The sequence below is a fragment of the Anomalospiza imberbis genome, chromosome 12 (genome assembly GCF_031753505.1).
Source record: "Anomalospiza imberbis isolate Cuckoo-Finch-1a 21T00152 chromosome 12, ASM3175350v1, whole genome shotgun sequence".
NCBI lineage: Eukaryota > Metazoa > Chordata > Aves > Passeriformes > Viduidae > Anomalospiza > Anomalospiza imberbis.
The window spans coordinates 12,656,362-12,675,760 of NC_089692.1; the positions used below are offsets into that span (position 1 = coordinate 12,656,362).

Here is a 19,399-nt window from a genome sequence, read left to right on the forward strand (position 1 = left end):
TCTACTGCAAAAATGTATGGGAACTAATACTTTCTGACCAAACAAAAGACTTTCCTAAACACTTGTGCATAAATGACCCAATTGTGGCTTTCAAGATGAATACAGCTTCGAGTTCCTCAAGAGTGGCACCCATGGCACAGCTGTACCACGCCACCACCAACAGGCCCTTGGTGTTTCCTGAGCAGCTGCCAAGGTGGCACTCCTGGGACAGTGCTGGCCAGGGCAGGAGCGCTGCCCAGGGACACCTCCTTGGGCCCAGCACCACCCTTTCTCTGCCTGGGACCTGTTCCTCCAGCTCTGCTTCCTTGTCATCACACACAGACATTTCACTTGCAGCTGAGGAAAGAATGCAAGTTAAATTGTAGTATGTTCTGAGATGTTTTTCTAGTTGTGAATCCAATTCACAACTAGAAAAACATCTCAGAACATACTACAATTTTCATCTTCATAGCAAAACCTGATGGGCAGATATTACTTTGTTCAATTTTCAAATATGCTTATGTAAGTCACCAGGTTTTATTACAAATATCAGTAAACACTGAGATGCAACAAAGTCCATTTTCACAATTCTATGTAGCAGAAATACCCGTGTACACACTCATTTCAAAAATATCTTTCTAAGTAATATCAGAGCTGTGACAAAACCTCTCTCAACATGCTTTGTGTACTACTAAAATACTACAGTGATGAGGGTTGGTTTCAAAAACGTCAAAAAAAGGAATAGCTGAAGAATTTTCCTAACCTTATTGGACAGTCAGAATTTAAAAGTCCCTTGCAGAAAACCTGGTATTTTTATGGTTTTTTGGTTGGTTGCATTTGTTAGGTTTTTCTCTGCATAGTTAGCTCAACTATGTAATCATGACTCCTTTTCAAAAGCAGATCGATGTTTCATTAAATTATGCAGGTTGCTATTTCACTTAACTAAAAAACAAGTCTATAACTAAGAACAGATATGAAGCAGTAAGGATGTCAGAACAAATGTGATTAAAATCTGTGGAGCATTTTATTCCTGGATTAAGATCACTGGTCAGTACTTATGCTTAGAAGCTCACATAGAAAAATACTAAAATGCTACTGCACAGAAATTATACTCATCATCTAATAACCAAGTCTCCAGATACAGTTCATCATTCCAAAATACTGTAATTTCTCAACTAAGCAGAAAACATGAACCAGACTTGACCAAAACCACCAAAAAAGCCCCAATACAAAGCAAAAAGTAGACAGCTTCTAGTTTTCACATTGTCACTACTGAAGAGACTCCCAAAGAGAAATGCATGCCATGCTCAGGCTCTATCCATTTGCCTTCAGAACACAAAACCAACCACAGAGCTGGAACTGAAAATCAACAAAAATGCAAGGAGCATAACAAGAAAATCTGAAAGGCAAATATACGCTGGGGTTTTCCCCTGTGAAACTTTACAGGGTCTTTTATCAGCCTATCTTTACACTAGATTCTGCATGAGAGAAATGGCTGGATTTTAAACCTATACTCCCTTTTAAAGGAGAGGGCATGCATTTAAAAAAGACCCTTTTTTTTCTTGCAGCAAAATATTGCCAGGAGCTTGCTGCTGGTTTTGCTGCTCCAAGTAGACATGCATGCTTCTGCTCACAAACCAAGTAACTAACAGACACACAGTTTTCTGCCACGTTGACAGAATATTTTCCAGACAAATTTCAAAATTGGTTGTGAAATTTGTTCTTTTCAAGCTTTCAGAAAATCACATAGCAAAAATCAGTTACAACTACCAACGGCAACAGAGGATTAGAAAGAGAGCTTTATCTAAAACACATCACCTGCACACCATGCTACCTGGGTGCAAATAAACAGCCTGCTAATCCTCTACTTTTGGACTGAAAATTCAAAGCATATAATGCAAATATACTCAACTATACAAAAAAGAAATTACCTGATTTTGACAATATGGGCAAGCAGGTAATAAAAGCAGCCAGGAACTGACCCAAGTAAGAGAGGGGCAAGAAAAGCTGCTTCTTCTACCCTTTAGCTTTCATTGCCTTCTTGAGCACTCCAACAGCCTCACCTTCCCCTTAAGCAGGATTCAAGTCTGGAAAAAACTGTTCAAACATTTGCTCAACAAGTAGTGCTGCATCAAGGCTTAAAATAATGTTAGCAGTTTTTTGTCTTTTGTACACTATAACAAATATTCAGCTTTCATCATTCAATAAAATTTCATAGTGTCATAATTACTCTGTAGAAAACTATCAGCTTCTGCAGAGTACGTCCTTAGCAATGACTGGAAATTGTCTTTAACAGAGTAACATCAAACTTGCAATTATGCAAGCTAATGAGCTCATTTCGTTACTTGTGCTTTGGACAATAAAGCTTGAAGAACCATTTCAGTAACTTTCAGAAAATGACACTTTCTTGAAGCAAATGTTTCATCATCTTATTGAATTTTTCTTATTTTTAATATGAATTAAGTGATTTTCAGAAAGAAGCAGACATTCTCAACAATGACTTTCTTACTTTTCTCTTTCATTTATAAGAAAAAAGAAGCATAATATTAGCAACTTTCCTTAGTAAGTGGAGACTGATATGCAAACAACAGAATTCAACAATCCAAATGTCTGGATTTCTTCCAGCATCTATGCTGCAGAGATCTCAAGTACTGCTTTCATCCACACAGCACTCATCTGTCCTTATATATAGCTGCTTCCCAAATGCAAAATTTAGCTCACTAACTCCAATTTTGTTCCTCTTCTGGGAAACTTTAGGATGATGACATTGGTATATTTGAAGTCTTGTCTATACAACTCTAACGAGTGCATTTAAGCCACTGGAACGAGTTCAAGGTAGTATGACTGAATAACTGCTTTTAGAATACATAATAAAGGCTGAGCAGAAGCAGGTTTACTGACAGCAGCCCTTAAGTACTTCCACAGCCGTGCTGCAAGTACTGCTCCCAGGCATTGCTTCAAAATGGCATCGGCACCGCCGGCACCGTAACGCAGGGAGCAGGGATGAGGCTGTGGGCAGTCCCAGAAGGATTTGGAGGACTGGGGGTGAAAGGATTCCAGGGGAAAGGCTGTGGGTCCTCGTCACATGAGAGGTGCCTGGGGTGACTCACGCTCCAGTGGCGGAGGGCACCCGATGATAAATCACTCTGCAGGAACAACTGTCCAGTCCCAGCCAGTGGCTGCCTGCCAGGACAACGTGTCCAGTCTACATCCTCTAAAGATTTCTCTCCCCAAAATCCAAGCTCTGACTGTTCACAGTGTATAAACTGTATGCACATAGAGGCATCTCCTAACTGTGAAGTAAAGTGAAGATGCACAGGTACACTATGACTGCGGCTTCAAACAGAGTTTGGATTAAACAGCTCTCCTCTGTGCAACAGCAGCATAATAAGTGGAGAACACTTTCAAGTATCTAGACAAAAAAAAAAAAAACCAAAAAAAAAACCAAAAAAAAAGAGAAAAGATTTCACTCTCCTCTAAAGCAAAAATGGTTTTAGGAGCATAAACAAAGGATGTTGCTGCAAAAAAAAAAGACTGGAAAGAAAAAGAAACTGAAGTCTCTGCCAGCTAAAGGACTCTTCTCTTAAGCACAAACACAATTATAAATTCTACAATCACAATCTAGAGAAAACCAGTATTTTACTCAAACCATATAGATGATCCTGGATGAAAACTGATCAAGGGGATCATCAGGAAAAAGTGCATTCTTCTCATCCACCAAGCCTTTACAGGACTCCCACCAAGCAACTCCAAGGGAAAAAAAAAAATTTAAAAAAAAAAAAAAATCAAGCTGTTTAGGCAGGCTGGGTACAAACTGGATACACCACCAAACCCATTTGTCTGCTATGAGAATAACCACACACTGACCTCCTTGTTTAAAGCTCACAGAGAAGTCTGAGAAAGATCTAAAGCAAGAACAGTGATGTGGGTTTCATCAGGACAACACCACTTCCCTTGGCTGGAGCAGGCAAAAGTACCTCAAAGGCTCTGAGCACACAGACAGCCCAGCAGCTGATGTCCCTTCTCTGACCACCTGCTGCTCCTCACAGAAGAATCTCTCCCAGCTACCACAAGGTTTTGGGGTCATCACACCCCCAAAGGTATGAGTAGGATGGTAACAATTGCTTAAGGCTGCTCAGGAAAAGTGGAAAGTTGGTTCTATTGTCTGCCTTTTGAGTAAGTGTTGTATTTTAATAAAAGCTATTTCTCACTGCACTTCTGTTTTTTTTAATATTTATCCAAACAGTTAACACCAACTTAGCACAAAATAAAATCTAATTATGACAAAAGATTGTGCAAGTAGAAACTCAGCATCTTTAGGAAGAAAACTGAAAATCTTTAGTTATGGCTAGAACAAAGTTAATGTTTAATGAGTAGAAATCCTACATCACATGTGGCACAGCAGGCACTCTGAATCAATTTAAATCATGTCTGATGTGCTTTCCTCCAAAGCTGCAGAGTTGATGGCGTATTACAGCAAAATAAACCCGTGTGGAAGAGTCTGGTTTATGAGCAGCTGCCACCAAAGAACAGACAGGAAGTAAAGCTGTACTAGAATGAGATGGAGAATTGTATTGTAAAGGGGAGGGGAAGTAAAACAACTTCACAGACTTCATCAGACTTCATCAGTGACTGGTATTTAAACAGTAAAAAAGAATATCTGAAAACTAATGTTCTTTCAAGTAAGAAAGAGTGGAGCTATAGAAACGTCTTGAATAAGAAATGAAAACTAGGGACATTATCTTACTCTAAGGAGTATACAAAATGAATCATGCAAAGAAAGTTGACCAGACAGTTCTGAACAAAACAAAGGCACTTTGAAAAAGATTAGATTTTAAGAAGCACTGAAGTCTATACACAGCTCAGCCTTAACTTTGTATGTCATCAGTAAAAAACTGAAATAAAAATTACAGAACTTCATTAACCACAGTAAAACTAGCCTAAGTCATTAATACCACAAAACCAGGGTGAAAATAAAGCTCCCCATTTAATTGCAAGGTTTAATTATCCAATATTTCAGGCAATACTTTAGACTACTAGACGGCCTATCTTTCAATTTCTTAACATCGATTCCTTTATTCTGTACCAAAACACAAATAAAAAACCTCTGGACACTAGCTGACAACACAGAGGATGACAAAGCCTTGGTATGGTTCGACTCCCCAGAAACAGGACACACACTGCGTCTGACGCGCCCCACACACACCCACAATCTCAATGAAATACAATGGTCTATCATTTTTATGATCTAGGGACCTATTTTTAGTGCTGCTTTTTCTTCTGCTATGACAAACCTGAAAAATTGCTCAAATACACAATTAAATTTGCTGCAGGTCAAAGCACAGAATGTTAAAGCTATCTCAAAAAAAATGTTAAACTTGAGTTTAAAATGAGCAGAAACATTAAGTGTACACTGAGCCATCCAATTCTTGGATTAATGAAGACAGGGTATCCACCAGAGGCCTACCCACCCATTGTGAACATCAGATGCATCAAATTAAAAGGCAAATTAAGCATACAAAAAAATCCCCTCACTTAAGAAATACCAGATTGAAAAACCTCAAGCCTATGAAGTGTGTATTTGCAGAATATCAACCTCCACAAGAGTGTTGCTCTTTCTAAAATTCAATCATTTAAGCAGCAATTCCAGCAGATGCTGCATTGGTAGCTTTGTCAATCCGTGTAGAAAACTGCTTTAGTACAATAGTGACATTCTTCAAATCTGGATAAACTATTTTGGGCCATCATTGTTTAGCCAAACACCGAAGCAGAATTCCAGAATAAAAATATTCTAATGTTGGTAAGTTTATCTACATTCTAGATCGCAAACTAATGCCTAAGATAATTATTAACTGACAGCTTCCCCCATAGCCTTTTTTTATTAATATAATTAAAAACATGCCTTACTGGCATAAATCCAGTGATGAACAAACACACATTATGCACTGCCTCAAGAATCAAAGCTCATAAAACAATGTTGCACAGAGCTACAAAAATCACATGGTTTTAAGAGACTGCTGAAGCCTGTGAAAGAAATGCTTAATTAAACCAAATGACAAAAATCTAGAGAGAGCAATCTCAGACAATTCACATGAAACGCTTTAACTGTTTCCGTTGATAACATTAAACACTCTCCCACTCTGCTCATTCCTCTGCTCCAATCATGGGAGTGGCTGACTTTCAGAGAAGTTTAATTCTGTGCAGAGCACACTGATTTACACAACTAAGGGCTGATTACAACAGTGAATTTGTGATTTGTTCCTACCAGAGCATGACATTATTCCTATTTATCTGTTTGCCCACCTCTAGCCTCATTCAGAGGAATTCTTCTAAACATTTCAGTGAAGCAGTCTAGAATTTACTGTAAACACACATAAAAGAAGGAGTGGCATTCATTAATGAGGTTCATGTTCTATTTTAATATACAGCATACCTACCATGCTCTTACATGATTAAGACAACACAAGAAAATGGATGAAGTAGTTCAGTACTTTAAGAATTCATTCAGAGAAAACAAAGTTAAAAAAAATCATAGGAGTAAATAAAATTAGTTTTGAACTGGCAAGAAGAGAGACTTCAGTCTTCTTACACATTACAAGAAAAATTCCTCATTCAATTGTGAGCCAGAATCAATATTTTTCAGTAAGAGCCAGATTCAATTCAGTTTCCTTAGCAAAGCAGTCAGTACCCAGACAGCCAACTTCACTTCTCCCCCAATTTGTCAAACTTCTGCAAGCCTCACAGGACTAAATGGAAAACAATTTTTTTCCAAAAAAACTCATTAACTTGAATTCCACATACCATAACTGCCCTCAGGAATTTTTTTTTCTTCCAATCAAGTTTTCCCACTATAGGAAATATTTATCTTCCACCTAGCAGCATTTAAAAGACCCAATATGCCATTAAACATGAATATGCTTCAAGTATTTCCTCCAGCCTGGTAGGTTTGGTAGCATTAGCTGTTTCTTGTTACAAGGGTAGGTAAAAAAATTTAGGCAAAAGGAAGGATTTTGTAGTCCATTAAAAGTTGTTAAAAATAATAAAAAAAAAAAAACAAACACAAAAATTAGCCTGAAACAGAGAAACTATGAGGGCTTAAGTTCTGGCCTAAACCCACTGAAGAAAGTTCTGAAGAAAGTCTTCTACTGAATTCAGTGATCTTTGGATCAGTCCCAAAGCACCCACAGGAGCACAGATAAGAGACAGCACCTATATTTTAAAGGTATGTTTTTCCTGTAAAACAAAACCAGCTGTAGGTGATTTCAGTAGCTTTATTCTGATGAGACTAAGCAAGGTTTCTGACTTTAAATCTAACACAGCTTCACAGTAGACATCACTGTCACTAGGGAATTTGAGCATTCAATATCAGTCTATGGGACAACCACCTCAGAAAAAAGAGGTTCAGAAATCAATTCTGAAAGCAGTGCTGCTTCTATATTGTAGCTGATGGTGAAACTGAGAAAAAGATTCATTCCACACTGATTGCTTGCTGTACCAACTGGCAGCCAAGTCACAATGAAAGAACCTGCTGAAAGTGCAAATTTTCATTAGTCTACCACAGTTCATTGGCCAAAGTCTAATTTCTTTACAAGCACCTATACAACACCAAATTTAGACTGTTCCCCAAAATTTTTTCATAGCATGACAGTAGAAATATTTCTCTTTTTCAAAATAATGCAAAGCCACCAGTACTGCCCACGTTTCCCAGTTCTTCCATTTGCCTAAACATCAGCATGCTTTAAAACAAAGCAATATTTTATCTTACCAGCTTTCACTTGTACTCACATCACTACCTACCTGCATGGAGGTGTGAAATATAAGAAATCTCACATCATACATGCAGTCCACACCAGTAAGACCATAAGCACAACAAAAAAATTTCTTTCTGTTTCAACAATTTCCTCCTTACCTTGCCTCCTTCTCTTTCAAAGTCAACATATTCCCGGGTCGGTGTCTGTCGCTGTTCCCCCTGCCAGCTGGCCGGAAAAAACTGGAGAGACAGATTGGTTCCTGTGGCCACAAAAGCCTTTTAGAAAAATCAATACAAACAGGATCAGGGAGCAAGACATTACATAAATTATGCAGGCAGTCATTTATTTTTACATCAGTTTATGTCTTAAGCCAGGCAGCATAGAGAATACTTAAAGTCAAAAACATGCACTCATCATTTTTCTTAAGTATTAAGTTACAAACATCTGATTCCATTTTGACAACATTTGCCATTGGCTGCTTCGGATATAAAATACAACATGGAATCAATACTTCTTTCAAATCGGTTTTGCTGACATTAGAATCTGTCCTTTCAGTTCTGTCTGGATACCCTGCACCAACTTAGTACCTGCAACATTAAAAACTGCCCATGCTTTTCAAAGAGGCTGCCTATCTCTAAAAGAAGTACAGCTGAAGGAAAATTAACTCCTTAGATCCATTACGAAAGACAACTTTTTTGAAAGAAGAGGATTTGTTTCCTTTCACAATCTACTTATACTTAGATAGACACTTAACTGAAGGATAAATATTCCTACTTTATCATCTACTGGCATGCAGCATCAATACACAGTTCAATCAAGCTGCACAGGACAAAGTCCTCATGCCACATTAAGACACCAGTGATACCCAGATCAGCAGATGCTGGGTCAGAGAGAAAAGGCAACTGTAGGAATTCCTCTCAGTACAGCCCTTTGTAAAAGAATTAAAGAGACTGGTTTAAACCCATTAGAAAAGGCACACATTGCTTTCAAGCAAACAATTTTCTACGTTCTCAAATGAAAATGGGATTTAGTTTTCCTTGTAAACTCTCTGTATTTGTTAGTATATCTTAACTGCAAGCGATGATGAGTACAGCAATTCCTAGACATTAAATAAATTATTTTTGCAAGCAGAAGTCAGATTCACAGTATTTATACTCTTCTCTGGTACAGGTGAGCATATTGTCCTGTAAGCATGTGAATACTCACACAGGCTCACAGCATACACTCCTATCAAAATCCCATAGTTAAACATAATTTGCTGCAATCAAATGACAGTATTTATTACCATGATCACTTAGATTTAAATGGTCATTAATCTAGAATATAGTTTTTCTTAAAAGCTATACAACCACTACTTTAACAGTTGGAATTTTCTGACAAGCAGATTTCTTTCAAGCAACCCAGAATTCAGCCACTTCATGGCATAACTGTACTGCTACCTGTGACACTATAGCTACATGTTATTTAAGATCGTTTCAGTCATGGACTGCAACATTGCCACAGGATTAATACCTCCCATTTTGAAAGTAGAAGTGCTTTGTCTTGGCTCTTCCCCCTCCACCAAGAGAGACTAATGCTCTGCAATCAGTTTTGGTTCCACACTATCCTTAAAAACAGATTTTTAAATCGTTGTTGTTGTTTTTGTTTGCTTGCTTTGTCTCCTGTAAGCACATTCTCAATGTCATTAAAATTAACAAATCAGTCCTAGTAATGCCACAAGAATGCTGTATTGGTGCATTAATACTTGTTTGCAAAGAAAAACATTTCAATCGATGTAACAGAAGTTTCATCAAGGATACACTTGCACAAATAGGAGGCACCAAATCTGTCAGAGCTGCAGACCATCACTATCAGGCTCACTACCTTCTATTTATTCCTTTGCTTTTGCAAGGGATAATGCTATTTACATATCAACAAAAAAATTATACCTAGCTCCAAATATTTGTGACTCTGAGTCTTCACCACTTAGTCTGCTCAAGAACTGTATTCCTACCCTGCAGCATCTTTAGTAAATATATGTTTTATACTCCTTAATTTATACATTTAAAATATCAGGGAGTGAGATCTTTGAGAGTAAACCAGCTGACCACTGAAGCCTCATGGACCAGTCCAGTTCTGGGTACTGGGTCAAAAGAACTGTACTTGCTTTCTGGGAAACCCAGCAAGACAGTGAAGTGTCCATGCCTTCCTGCTTCCACCCCCAATGTGTGCTAGAAAGCCATGAAAACAGGGGAAAATATCAGAGAAAAGAAGAAGATAAAAGCACACAAATTTCACATCCTCATACAGTCAGGTAGGCACTATTTAAACCATAAAAAGCTATGTAGATATTTGTTCTCTGGATTTTTGAGGTCTGTTCCCTCCTTTTGAAAAGACAAAACCATCTAGTTAAAGTATCCATATGCTTCTCAAATCAAATCACAAGTCAATACTGAAAAACTTGAGAACAGTCCTGCTAATAACCACACAAGACTACATGGAAGCCATTAATTTCCATCAAATAACAAACAAATTAAATTAAAAAAATAATTTTAAAAAATCACACCACTAGTTTGGTTTTAAACTTGAAAGTAAGAAAACTCTAGTTTTGTCTGCAGAGCCTTTTAAAGCCCAGTCTGAAAAGCTATCAGACATTTATGTCACAAATTTTGTGAAAAGCTTATCAGGTAGTACAAGGGTGACTTGACCCACACACGGACTACGTAAATACAAGTACCTTCCAAAGCAAACCAAACACGTGAGGTTATTTAAGTTATCAAAGCATTACCAGTAAATGTGAAATCTTATTTAATACACTTCACACTTACTTCTCAGTAATATTGCTAATTATTTCCTTTAATCAATCAAGAGCTATTTGACGCACGTAACCAACAACTTGCTGCTGGTTCTACATTAAATCCCTGAGCTGTTCTCTGGGTTTTTTTTTCTGCTTCAAAATATATAAGGTCATTTGCAAAGGCTCCCTTTGGAGATAAAAGAATAAATCCTTGATGTCTGGAAAAACATTCAAGACGAAAAAGAAAGAAGTAAAATTACTAGCTCTTTTTAACATCAGTCATTACATACACTACATTTCTAAATAAACCTGACTACTCATGGCCTGTTCACAAAACAAAACCAGATGTTTCAGATGAAGAAATATAGAGCCCATTTTATAATTAAGTAGAGTGAAAAATATGTAGAACATGCATCACTGCTTGCTTCCAAGGGATGAAGTTCTGGCAAAAAAAAAAGGCAGCAGCAGGCACAAAAGTACAAAGGTGAAACTACAGCAATTTCCCATTTATATAAATAACTGTATAGGCTGCATTAGAAAGCTAGTTATAAACTACATGGCCCTTTTTTTCTTTAGGCAGGGATTTCGGTATATAATGCACTTTCACCTGTACAGGAACTTCCAATGCTAGCAAACTATGTTTTCCTTACCTACCCATTGTTTCCCTGGTGTTTTCTTAAAGGAAGCAAACATGCACAAAGAAAAATGAATGTAAAAAAATAGTAAAATTAAGAACCTGTCTACAGGAGGCCTCTTGTAAAATAATATTACAGGTTCTAAAACTAGAGATAACAAACAGGGATAAGATTCAGCTAAAATAAAGTTATTCAGTAAAAGGCAACCGTGTTCTTGAGTGTGTATCCTTTTACTGACAAAAGCAAAAGAACAAGATCAGTAATAGTAACTGGCATTCAAGTATTTTTGGATGTGCATAAGTAACTGCATTGTGCATAAGAATAATTTCATTGTGAACTGACTATCAGTATGTATATCACGTGAAATTAAAGAATGTTCATAAACCAAATTTGGTGGAAGTGGGGTTTATTTTCTATTTTACCTTGTCTTTCACTGTATACTGTAAAAGAAAAAGAGATTACTTCTTCATTTTAATAGTAGAGTTACAAACTCAACAACGCTACAAAATCCTAATCCTATAGAAGCAACCTGGAGCAGAAATCAAACCAGGAAATAGTCAGTTCTTGACTACTCTGAGCCATACTTCACCTCACTTCTTATTTCAGAGGGCGACAGTAGCCTGTAACTAGCCTTAATGAATGAGAAAAACGGAGCTGAAGTTGCAAGTTTCAAAGCCTAATTTTAAAAGCGTTTGATTTAGTTCACAAATACATCAAACAGCTCATTCAGGACTTTAAGCTAGCGCCTTCTGAACAGTGTCACTCATTTCTCAAAACTACTGTTTCCGGAAAGAAAAAGAAAAGAAAAAAAAAAAAAAAAAAAAAAAAAAGAAAGAAAAGAAAAACAAGCTGAATATTGAAATAAGCAGCTCGTAGCTGTAGCACGTGCCCAGGGAAGGAGCGCAGCCCGTTCCCACTGCCGGGGGTTTTCCTTCCTTCCCTGTCACCCCGGCGCTCCCGACAACCACTGTCCCCGCTCGGCAGCGAGCCGACACCTTCGACTGAACAAGCGCTATTCCTAAGGCGGACAGAAACGCTGCCTGTTCACCAGAACCGCCTTTCCCTCGGCGTGCGAAAGGCTGCCGATGTCATTCCCCTCCTTAAGGAAAACTCTCCTTCACGGCGCGGCCCCGACCGGCCCCGGGCACCGTCCCGGCACGGCCGGCCCCGAGCCTTTGGGCTTGAGCTCCGCGCAGCGCTCGCTGCCCCGACGGCTTCCCCCAAACTTTTATTTGACGAGCCAAGCGCGGCCCGGCCCGGCCCGGTACCGGCGGGCACCGAGGGGAGCGCGGCGCCACTTACGATCTCGGAGCGGCCGTCGCGGCAGGCGTTCTGGAAGCGGGCCTGCCTCTCCTCGTGCGGCCGGTCCCTGAAGCCGGTGTATTTAATCTGCGGGGAACAGGGCGCGCAATCAGGAGGGGCCAATCCCGGCGATAAGGGGGCAGCGGAGCGCACTGACTGCGCCTCCCCGCGCCGCCGGCTCGGCTCCCGCCGCAGCTGAGAGGAGGTGCGGGGCTGCCCCGGCCCCTCCGCGGCCCGCGGAAACTTTCCCTACGGCGGGCGGAGGGAGGGAGACAAGGGGGAGCCCCGCCGCCACCGCCGCCTTACCTCGCACTCGCGGCTCAGCTTCCTGAAGAACTCCTCGTTCTCGAACTTGCTCCGCTGGTCGGGGACAACCCGCGGCATGGTGGTGGGGCCGCCGCCGCCGGCTGCCCTCCTTCCTTCCCTCCCTCCCTCCCGCCCGCCCCGCGCTGTCCCAGCCCCAGCGCTCGCCTCGCCCTTTGTTAGCCCCCGCCGGCGGCGCCCCCCCTTCCCTCCTCCCGTCCCTCCTCCTCCCGCGGCGCACGCAGAGCAGCCGCAGCCGCCGCCGGAGCTCGATGCTGCCGCCGCCGCCGCCGCCCGCTCCCGCCCCCAGCCCGCTCCCTCCCCTCCGACTTCCTCCCGGCTCGTAAACTCGGCCGAACAGCCGCGCCATTCACAACTCCGCCGCCGCCGCCGCGCATGCGCCGCCCGAGGCGGGAAGCGGGCGAGGGGTGACTCAGAGCCCCCTCCGCGTCCCTTGGCCGGGCGCTGTCTCGCCCGCGGCGGGGCCGCTCCGCTCGCTCCCCCCGTCACCGCTCCCCCCGTCACCGCGGCTCGGCGCTTTCCGCCTCCCCGCTGCGACGGGGAGCAGCCCCAGCACTGCGGTGGGCGGGGAGCGGCCGCCCCCCGCGCCCGGGTGGCGATGGGGAGCGCTCCCCTCACAGCAGGGGCCCCGCACCTGCTCCGCCGGCCCGTTCGGGTGGGGAGCGGGCGGTGCCGCGTCCCCCCGCATCGAGGGTGGCGGTGAGGATGGGGCAGGCGGGAAGGGACAGCGCTGGTCTCGCACCTCCTCGCCTGGCTCCCTGCCCCAGGCCAGCGTGACGGCTGGAGGAGCCCGAGGGTGGTCCCAGAGCCCCGCCGCTGACTGGAGCCAGCCTTCTCCGGCTGCCGCCCCAAACGCGGTGCATCCATCGGTCAGTCCCTCCGCCTGCCCGAGGCGGGGGCCTGTTCCCGAGGGGAGCAGAGCACCCATCACCTCCTCAGGATGTGGCTCGGTGTCTTTGAAGTCGTGGTGTCAGTCTAGAACAAAACCAAAACCCAGCACTTCGCTGCAGCAGTGCTTGAAAAGTTCACTTTCAGGCTAGAAACACAGCAGCCTGAACTCACGATTCTTCATGAACGCGCTTTTTACAGGAGCTAATTCAGTCAAAGAGCACTGCAGGACATCCATCACCCACCCCGAAATCTGTTTTTTCATACATGCCTACTTTATACCTCGATTCTTCATTGCAGTCTACAACTTCCTCGTGAGGGGAAGTGGAGGGGCAGGCACCCATCTGTTGTCTCTGGCAATTAATGGCATGACCCATGTGAATGGCCTGAAGTTGTGTCAGGGGAGCTTTAGGTTGGATGTCGGGAGAAGGCTCTTCACCCAGAGAGTGACTGGGCACTGGAACAGGCTGCCTGAGAAAGTGGTCACATCACCAACAGTGACAGAGTTCAAGAAGCATTTGGACAATGTTCTCAGGCACATAAAGTGTCTCTTGGGGATGTCCTGTGTAGTTGTAAGAGTTGGATTCTCTGTTCCTTGTGGGTCGCTTCCAACTCAATATTCTGGGATTTCTTTCCTACAACTGCTCCCTCAGGTTTTTAGCAGCTCTGGAGCATCATAAGGATGGCAGCATGAGCCAAAAAGCATATTACGATACCTATTGCCAACATTAAAATATTAGAGCATATTAGATCTTTTGATAAAGAAATGAGGTTTTCTAACCTCTCAGTATTACAATCTTAACTTTACACATAGTCATGCAAATCAAAGCCAGCAATGCTAAGGTTAGCCAGAAGACATAATTTGAATCAAGTATGAGCAAAATAATAAAAAAATGAGTGAAGTAACTGTAACCCTTAACTTATTGTATACAGACTTCACAGAAAAAAAAACCTTTGGCCCTTTCTTCTAAATGTAGAAAATATGCTATGAGAAACTTTAAACATTTCTGATCACTGGGAAACCTGCAGACAACTGTTCAAAGTGTTTCTTCTGATTTTTGTTTTGTTACTGTATTGCAGACATATAGGTAAATTCAGAAGTTAAAAGCATTAAAAGAACTGTTTTAATGGGTTTTTTCAACGTGAAAAGAAAATACACTGAGCTTGAAAACATAAAATATCATGTATTGTCTTGATTCATTTAGATTAATATCAACCCTTAAGTGAAATTTTCGTGAATGTCAGCCACATTTAAAAGGTCCCAAAATAAGACATTTAAAAAAAAAATCCATATCACTATTCATCTTATAACAAGATCAATACCAGGAGCATAGGCCTGCAGGAGAGCTGCCAAGTTCATAAGGTAGAAATCTGCTCTCTTGACCTCCAATAATCTTTCACTACTTGCTACTACCTCACCCAGTTCTACCTCCTCAGCCCCGAAACTGACTGTGTCTTTTTCCAAACAACAGTTTGCAAAAAAATAAAGCCAAGGTCAAAAGTGAGATGAGTGGTTGTAAAGCCCTAAAATAAGAAACAGGAGATGTAATCACCTAGCAAGTTTTGTGTTTTGACCTTGGCATATATTTTTCAAGACTTTGGAAACATTACCAAGTTTGACTGCTTTCCCCCATGCAGCTCTTTGTTTAACATTTGTCATCCTGCAGTTTTCATCCTTCCAAAGTTTTTATTTTAAATAAAGTGAGTCAATATTATCAGAAAGTCTGTAAGAGATCGGATGCTGCCCATGCTTGTTGCCTTAGTTAGTTGATGCAGAAACAGGATAGCAGGAAGGGGTGAGATACAGCACAGTGACACAGGATCATATTATTCTTCTGAATTTATCCAGTTTCTCTTCACCAAGCTAGCTAAGAGCTTTTGCTCTGAATAATGAATACCTTCTTAGCAAAGGAAACCAATTATTTCATATTCATATAAAGAAAACTATTACTTTAGAAATGTTTTGTCATCAAGAAAAAGCTATAAAATTGCAGCAGTTCTTCCTTTCTCCACCTCTCTCAGCCCCCAACATTTAACAAGAAAATTAGGGTCTTAAAGACAGCGAAGTTCTTATATTTTTGTTCCTAACTAGATGGAGGAGAGGCACACAAACTAATAATGTCTTTGCTGCAAGAAAGGCTAGAGCATAATTTGCAGTTATTTACCCTGTTTGGCCAGAGTCACTGGCCACCAGCCAGACAGTCAACATAGATCAGAGGCAGCTTCGCAGGTGGTAGCTGGGGGACATGAGAGGCAAAGCTGAGGTTAACGTGTGAGAGATGGGATACAATCTCCTGGGAATTCTGCAGCTCACCAAACTTTTTTTTTTTTTTTGCTTTTAGCACAACACACCAAAACAAGCTAGAACCTTTTTCCTTCTGCATAACCAAATGCAACTGCTTCCCAAAGGCTTCTTGCTGATATCTCCACAAAGCATTTCACTGTGATTCAGGCTGCTCAGATTTTAGTAGGCTTAGCTCACTCTGCAAATCCCTGGTTTGTTAATTCACAAGAACTTAGATTGTTCATCAGTCCTCCGGGTGTGTCACCTTCAGAAAACAGAAATGGTCAAGCTTGTAGGCATGCTGCTTTCTGAGTGAATTCTCAGAACACATCCCTTTCCAAAATAAGATCTAACATGTTTACAGTGCATTGATAATTGAGACAGAACACCACTGAAGGATTTACAGATGGAATGTTTTTGAGAAAGGGAGCTTTCTTCAAGTTCCAAGTCCTGTTATGTACTGTTCTTTCTATAACCCTTCTTTACCACATCTTTAAAACCTCTGGTTTCCCCTAGGTAGCAGCATTTGATGAACAACTGCATGGCACTGGTGTTATATTGTTCTCTAGACTTCACACGTGTGAGACACTAATAAGCCAGACTCCTGTGTATCCATTGATCTATGGCAGCTGCAGTATAATCAAACACCAGCATTATGTATGTACAAGCTACTCTGTGATTATAGATCCATTAATAAACTGTTTGCAAGATATAATTATGCACATTAGGTGTGAAATGCAATCCACTTATGCAAGGTCTGTGCTTATGGGTACTACAAAACTGGGGGGTGGGGGGGGGGGAAGGGGGAGGAATTGAGCAAATTAATTGCTCTTTTGCTCAGACTAATTTTCATTTCCCTGCTACTATAACTGATGCTTCCAGCCAGAGTATCTTCACGGGAGTCACCCCACCAGTAGGAGGGTATTGCTGATCAGTTCATGGACCCACATGCAGAAATCATCCTGAAATACTTTAGCTCATCCCCTGAGCAGCTTTTCATGTTTAGCTTGCTTACATCAGCAGAAAGATCTATCTTATCTGAGGACTCCCAAAATAATCCAAGGGAAGGATATGGGCAATGAAAAGGACCATGAGCCATCAGAATCAGTTCACGTCTGTGGAAGCACTTCATGCAGAGATGGACGTAGGAACTCCAGAGGCAACAATGTGCAGCTTTCAGGACTTGGCCAAGTCCAAAGTTGAGAGCTAAACATCTTACCTAGCACACTGAGATAAGAGCCATATTACAACAGTTAAACAAAACAATCCAATTTTTCATTATGAGTGGGAAGTTGCCTACCACTTAAAAAACACCAAGCATGGCATGTATGAGGGAGGAAGCAGCATCTCATGTCTCTTCTCTCTAAACCAGGCTACGAGACAGATGCATCTCTTCATTCCAGCTTCCAAAGCTGGAGCCTTTTTCCTAAAAGAAGATGCCTACAGGTGCTACTCGAAATAACTCAAAGCATGTGGAGTACTCAGCCAGGAGGCAGGACTCTTCCCTCACTGAGGCTGTTGAAGCCCAAGTTCCCAGCCTCCACTGTGAGCATCCCAGTCACAACTATTCTCGCACTGGAGAAGCTGTATCCACACCTCTGCTTCAGCCTGGGTAACTACTACAGTGCAACAAAATACCTAAGTCTTCATGGGCAGGCCTACATGAAAAGCCAGAAGATACAGCTCCTTTCCCAGCTGTGTGACTGGGACACCCTGGGCTGCCTCTGCTTGTAAGCACTGGCAGTTCAACAGTGTGCTTCACATATGAACAGCCTTTGTTTCAATAACACACATGTTCTGCTTCTCCCCCAAAACATGGCCTGTACAGCCTGGGACATCCACCTGAATACATCCTTCTGACACTTGATAGCCACTTTTTAATCGTAAAAAGGTGACGAATGTGCAAATATGAAAGTGCAGTGTGATATCAGGTTCAGGGGTCTGGTGCAGCAAAGCTTGCCTCTGATCAATGACCTTGGTACACAACATCCTAGTTAATTGAAAATCTGTTTAAATTCTTTCCATTAACCAGGCGAATACAGTTGGTTTGTTTTTTTTTTTTTTTTCCTAGTAAAAACAATATGAAATGAAACTTGAGAACATCAGAGCAAATTATTCCTCCAAATGATGCAATGGAGCCTGAGTTACACAATTGTTAGAGAATTAAAACAGACTATCCCAAAAGGCTACTTGATTTTCATACTGGTTATTTGGGACAGTGATTATGATTGCAGTAGGTACACATTTCTATGATTCTGTGCTATCCATACATGTTTTGGCAATGGAAGTATGGCGTTTTTATTTTAAACCCCCTATTTTTCTCATTGTGCCAGTCACAGCACAAACTGTTAAATATTATCTGAACTCAGAATCTCCCTTGTCTGGCAAGCAGAAGCCAGGACTAGGTGCCTCTTCCAGCTTTGTCTTTGGCCTTCTAAGTGATTATTTTGGGCATATGGCTTCACCTCTAATGCTTTAATTCGCCCACCTATCAAGTGACTGAGATCTCCAGATGAAGATCTTGAGATATCTATGTAAAGAGCCAGGCACTGTCATTATCCCAGATGTTGAGCAATGAAGAGAAAGTTTAACTGAGCACAAAATGTGACTCACACAAGCCTAAATACATAAAAGGAAGTGTTTAAGAACTGTCTTTGTGAAAATAGCCCTGAAGATGCTCTTATCAGTACACAGACAGTGCTAATGGCACTCAATTGTATGTTGTTCAGACATAGCTTTTTCTGTGCTATCTACTGTACTGCTATCAGCCACACTGTCTCCTTACATTGCATTTGATAATCCATTAAAAACTTAAAATCCTGGAATAGATTGGGGTGGAAGGGACCTTTAATCTAATCTAATCCCCCTGTAACGAGCAGGGACGTCTTCAACTAGACCAAGTTGCTCAAAGTCCTAGCAAGCCTGACTTAGAATGTTTCTGGGAATTAGGGATCCACCACCTCTCTGGGCAGCCAGTGTCAGTGCCTCACCACCCTCACTGTAAAAAATTTCTTCCTTATATCTAATCTAAATCAACCTTCTCTTTGTTTAAAACCATTGCCTCTTGTCCTATTTCAACAGGCCCTGCTAAAACATTTGTCCCCACCTTTCTTATGAGCTCCCTTCAAGTACTGAAAAGCTGCAATAAGGTTTCCCTGGAGCCTTTTCTTCTTCAGGCTGAATACTCCTAGCTCTCAGCCTGTCTTCATAGGGGAGGTGCTGCAGCCTCTGATCATCTTCACAGTCTTCTCTGAGCCAGCCCCAACAGGTTGATGTCCTTCCTGTTCTGGGATCCCCTGAACATCCCATCCTCCAGATGGGGTCTCAGCAAAGCAGACTAAAGGCTCCCTTGACCTTCTTCAAAACCATATGCATGATTTTGGGGGGTGGGACACGATGGTAGAGAGCCTTTTATAAATTTTAAAAGGATTAAGCATAATCAGACATAAAAGGGCCAGAC

The 19,399-nt window shown here is 41.6% G+C and overlaps 1 protein-coding gene across 2 annotated transcripts in view; it reads right to left on the reverse strand.

Moving 5' to 3' along the window:
- CBFB (core-binding factor subunit beta) overlaps positions 1 to 12,903 on the reverse strand; it is a 37,685-nt gene extending 24,782 nt beyond the window's left edge. For both annotated transcript variants that reach the window (XM_068202816.1, XM_068202818.1), the window contains exons 1-3: positions 12,750 to 12,903; positions 12,444 to 12,530; positions 7,889 to 8,005 (exon numbers count right to left, since the gene is read on the reverse strand). In XM_068202816.1, coding sequence (XP_068058917.1) covers positions 7,889 to 8,005; positions 12,444 to 12,530; positions 12,750 to 12,827 — 282 coding nt within the window. In that variant the 5' untranslated portion in view covers positions 12,828 to 12,903. The remainder of the gene's footprint in view (positions 1 to 7,888; positions 8,006 to 12,443; positions 12,531 to 12,749) is intronic.
- Between the last annotated feature and the right edge of the window lie 6,496 nt (positions 12,904 to 19,399).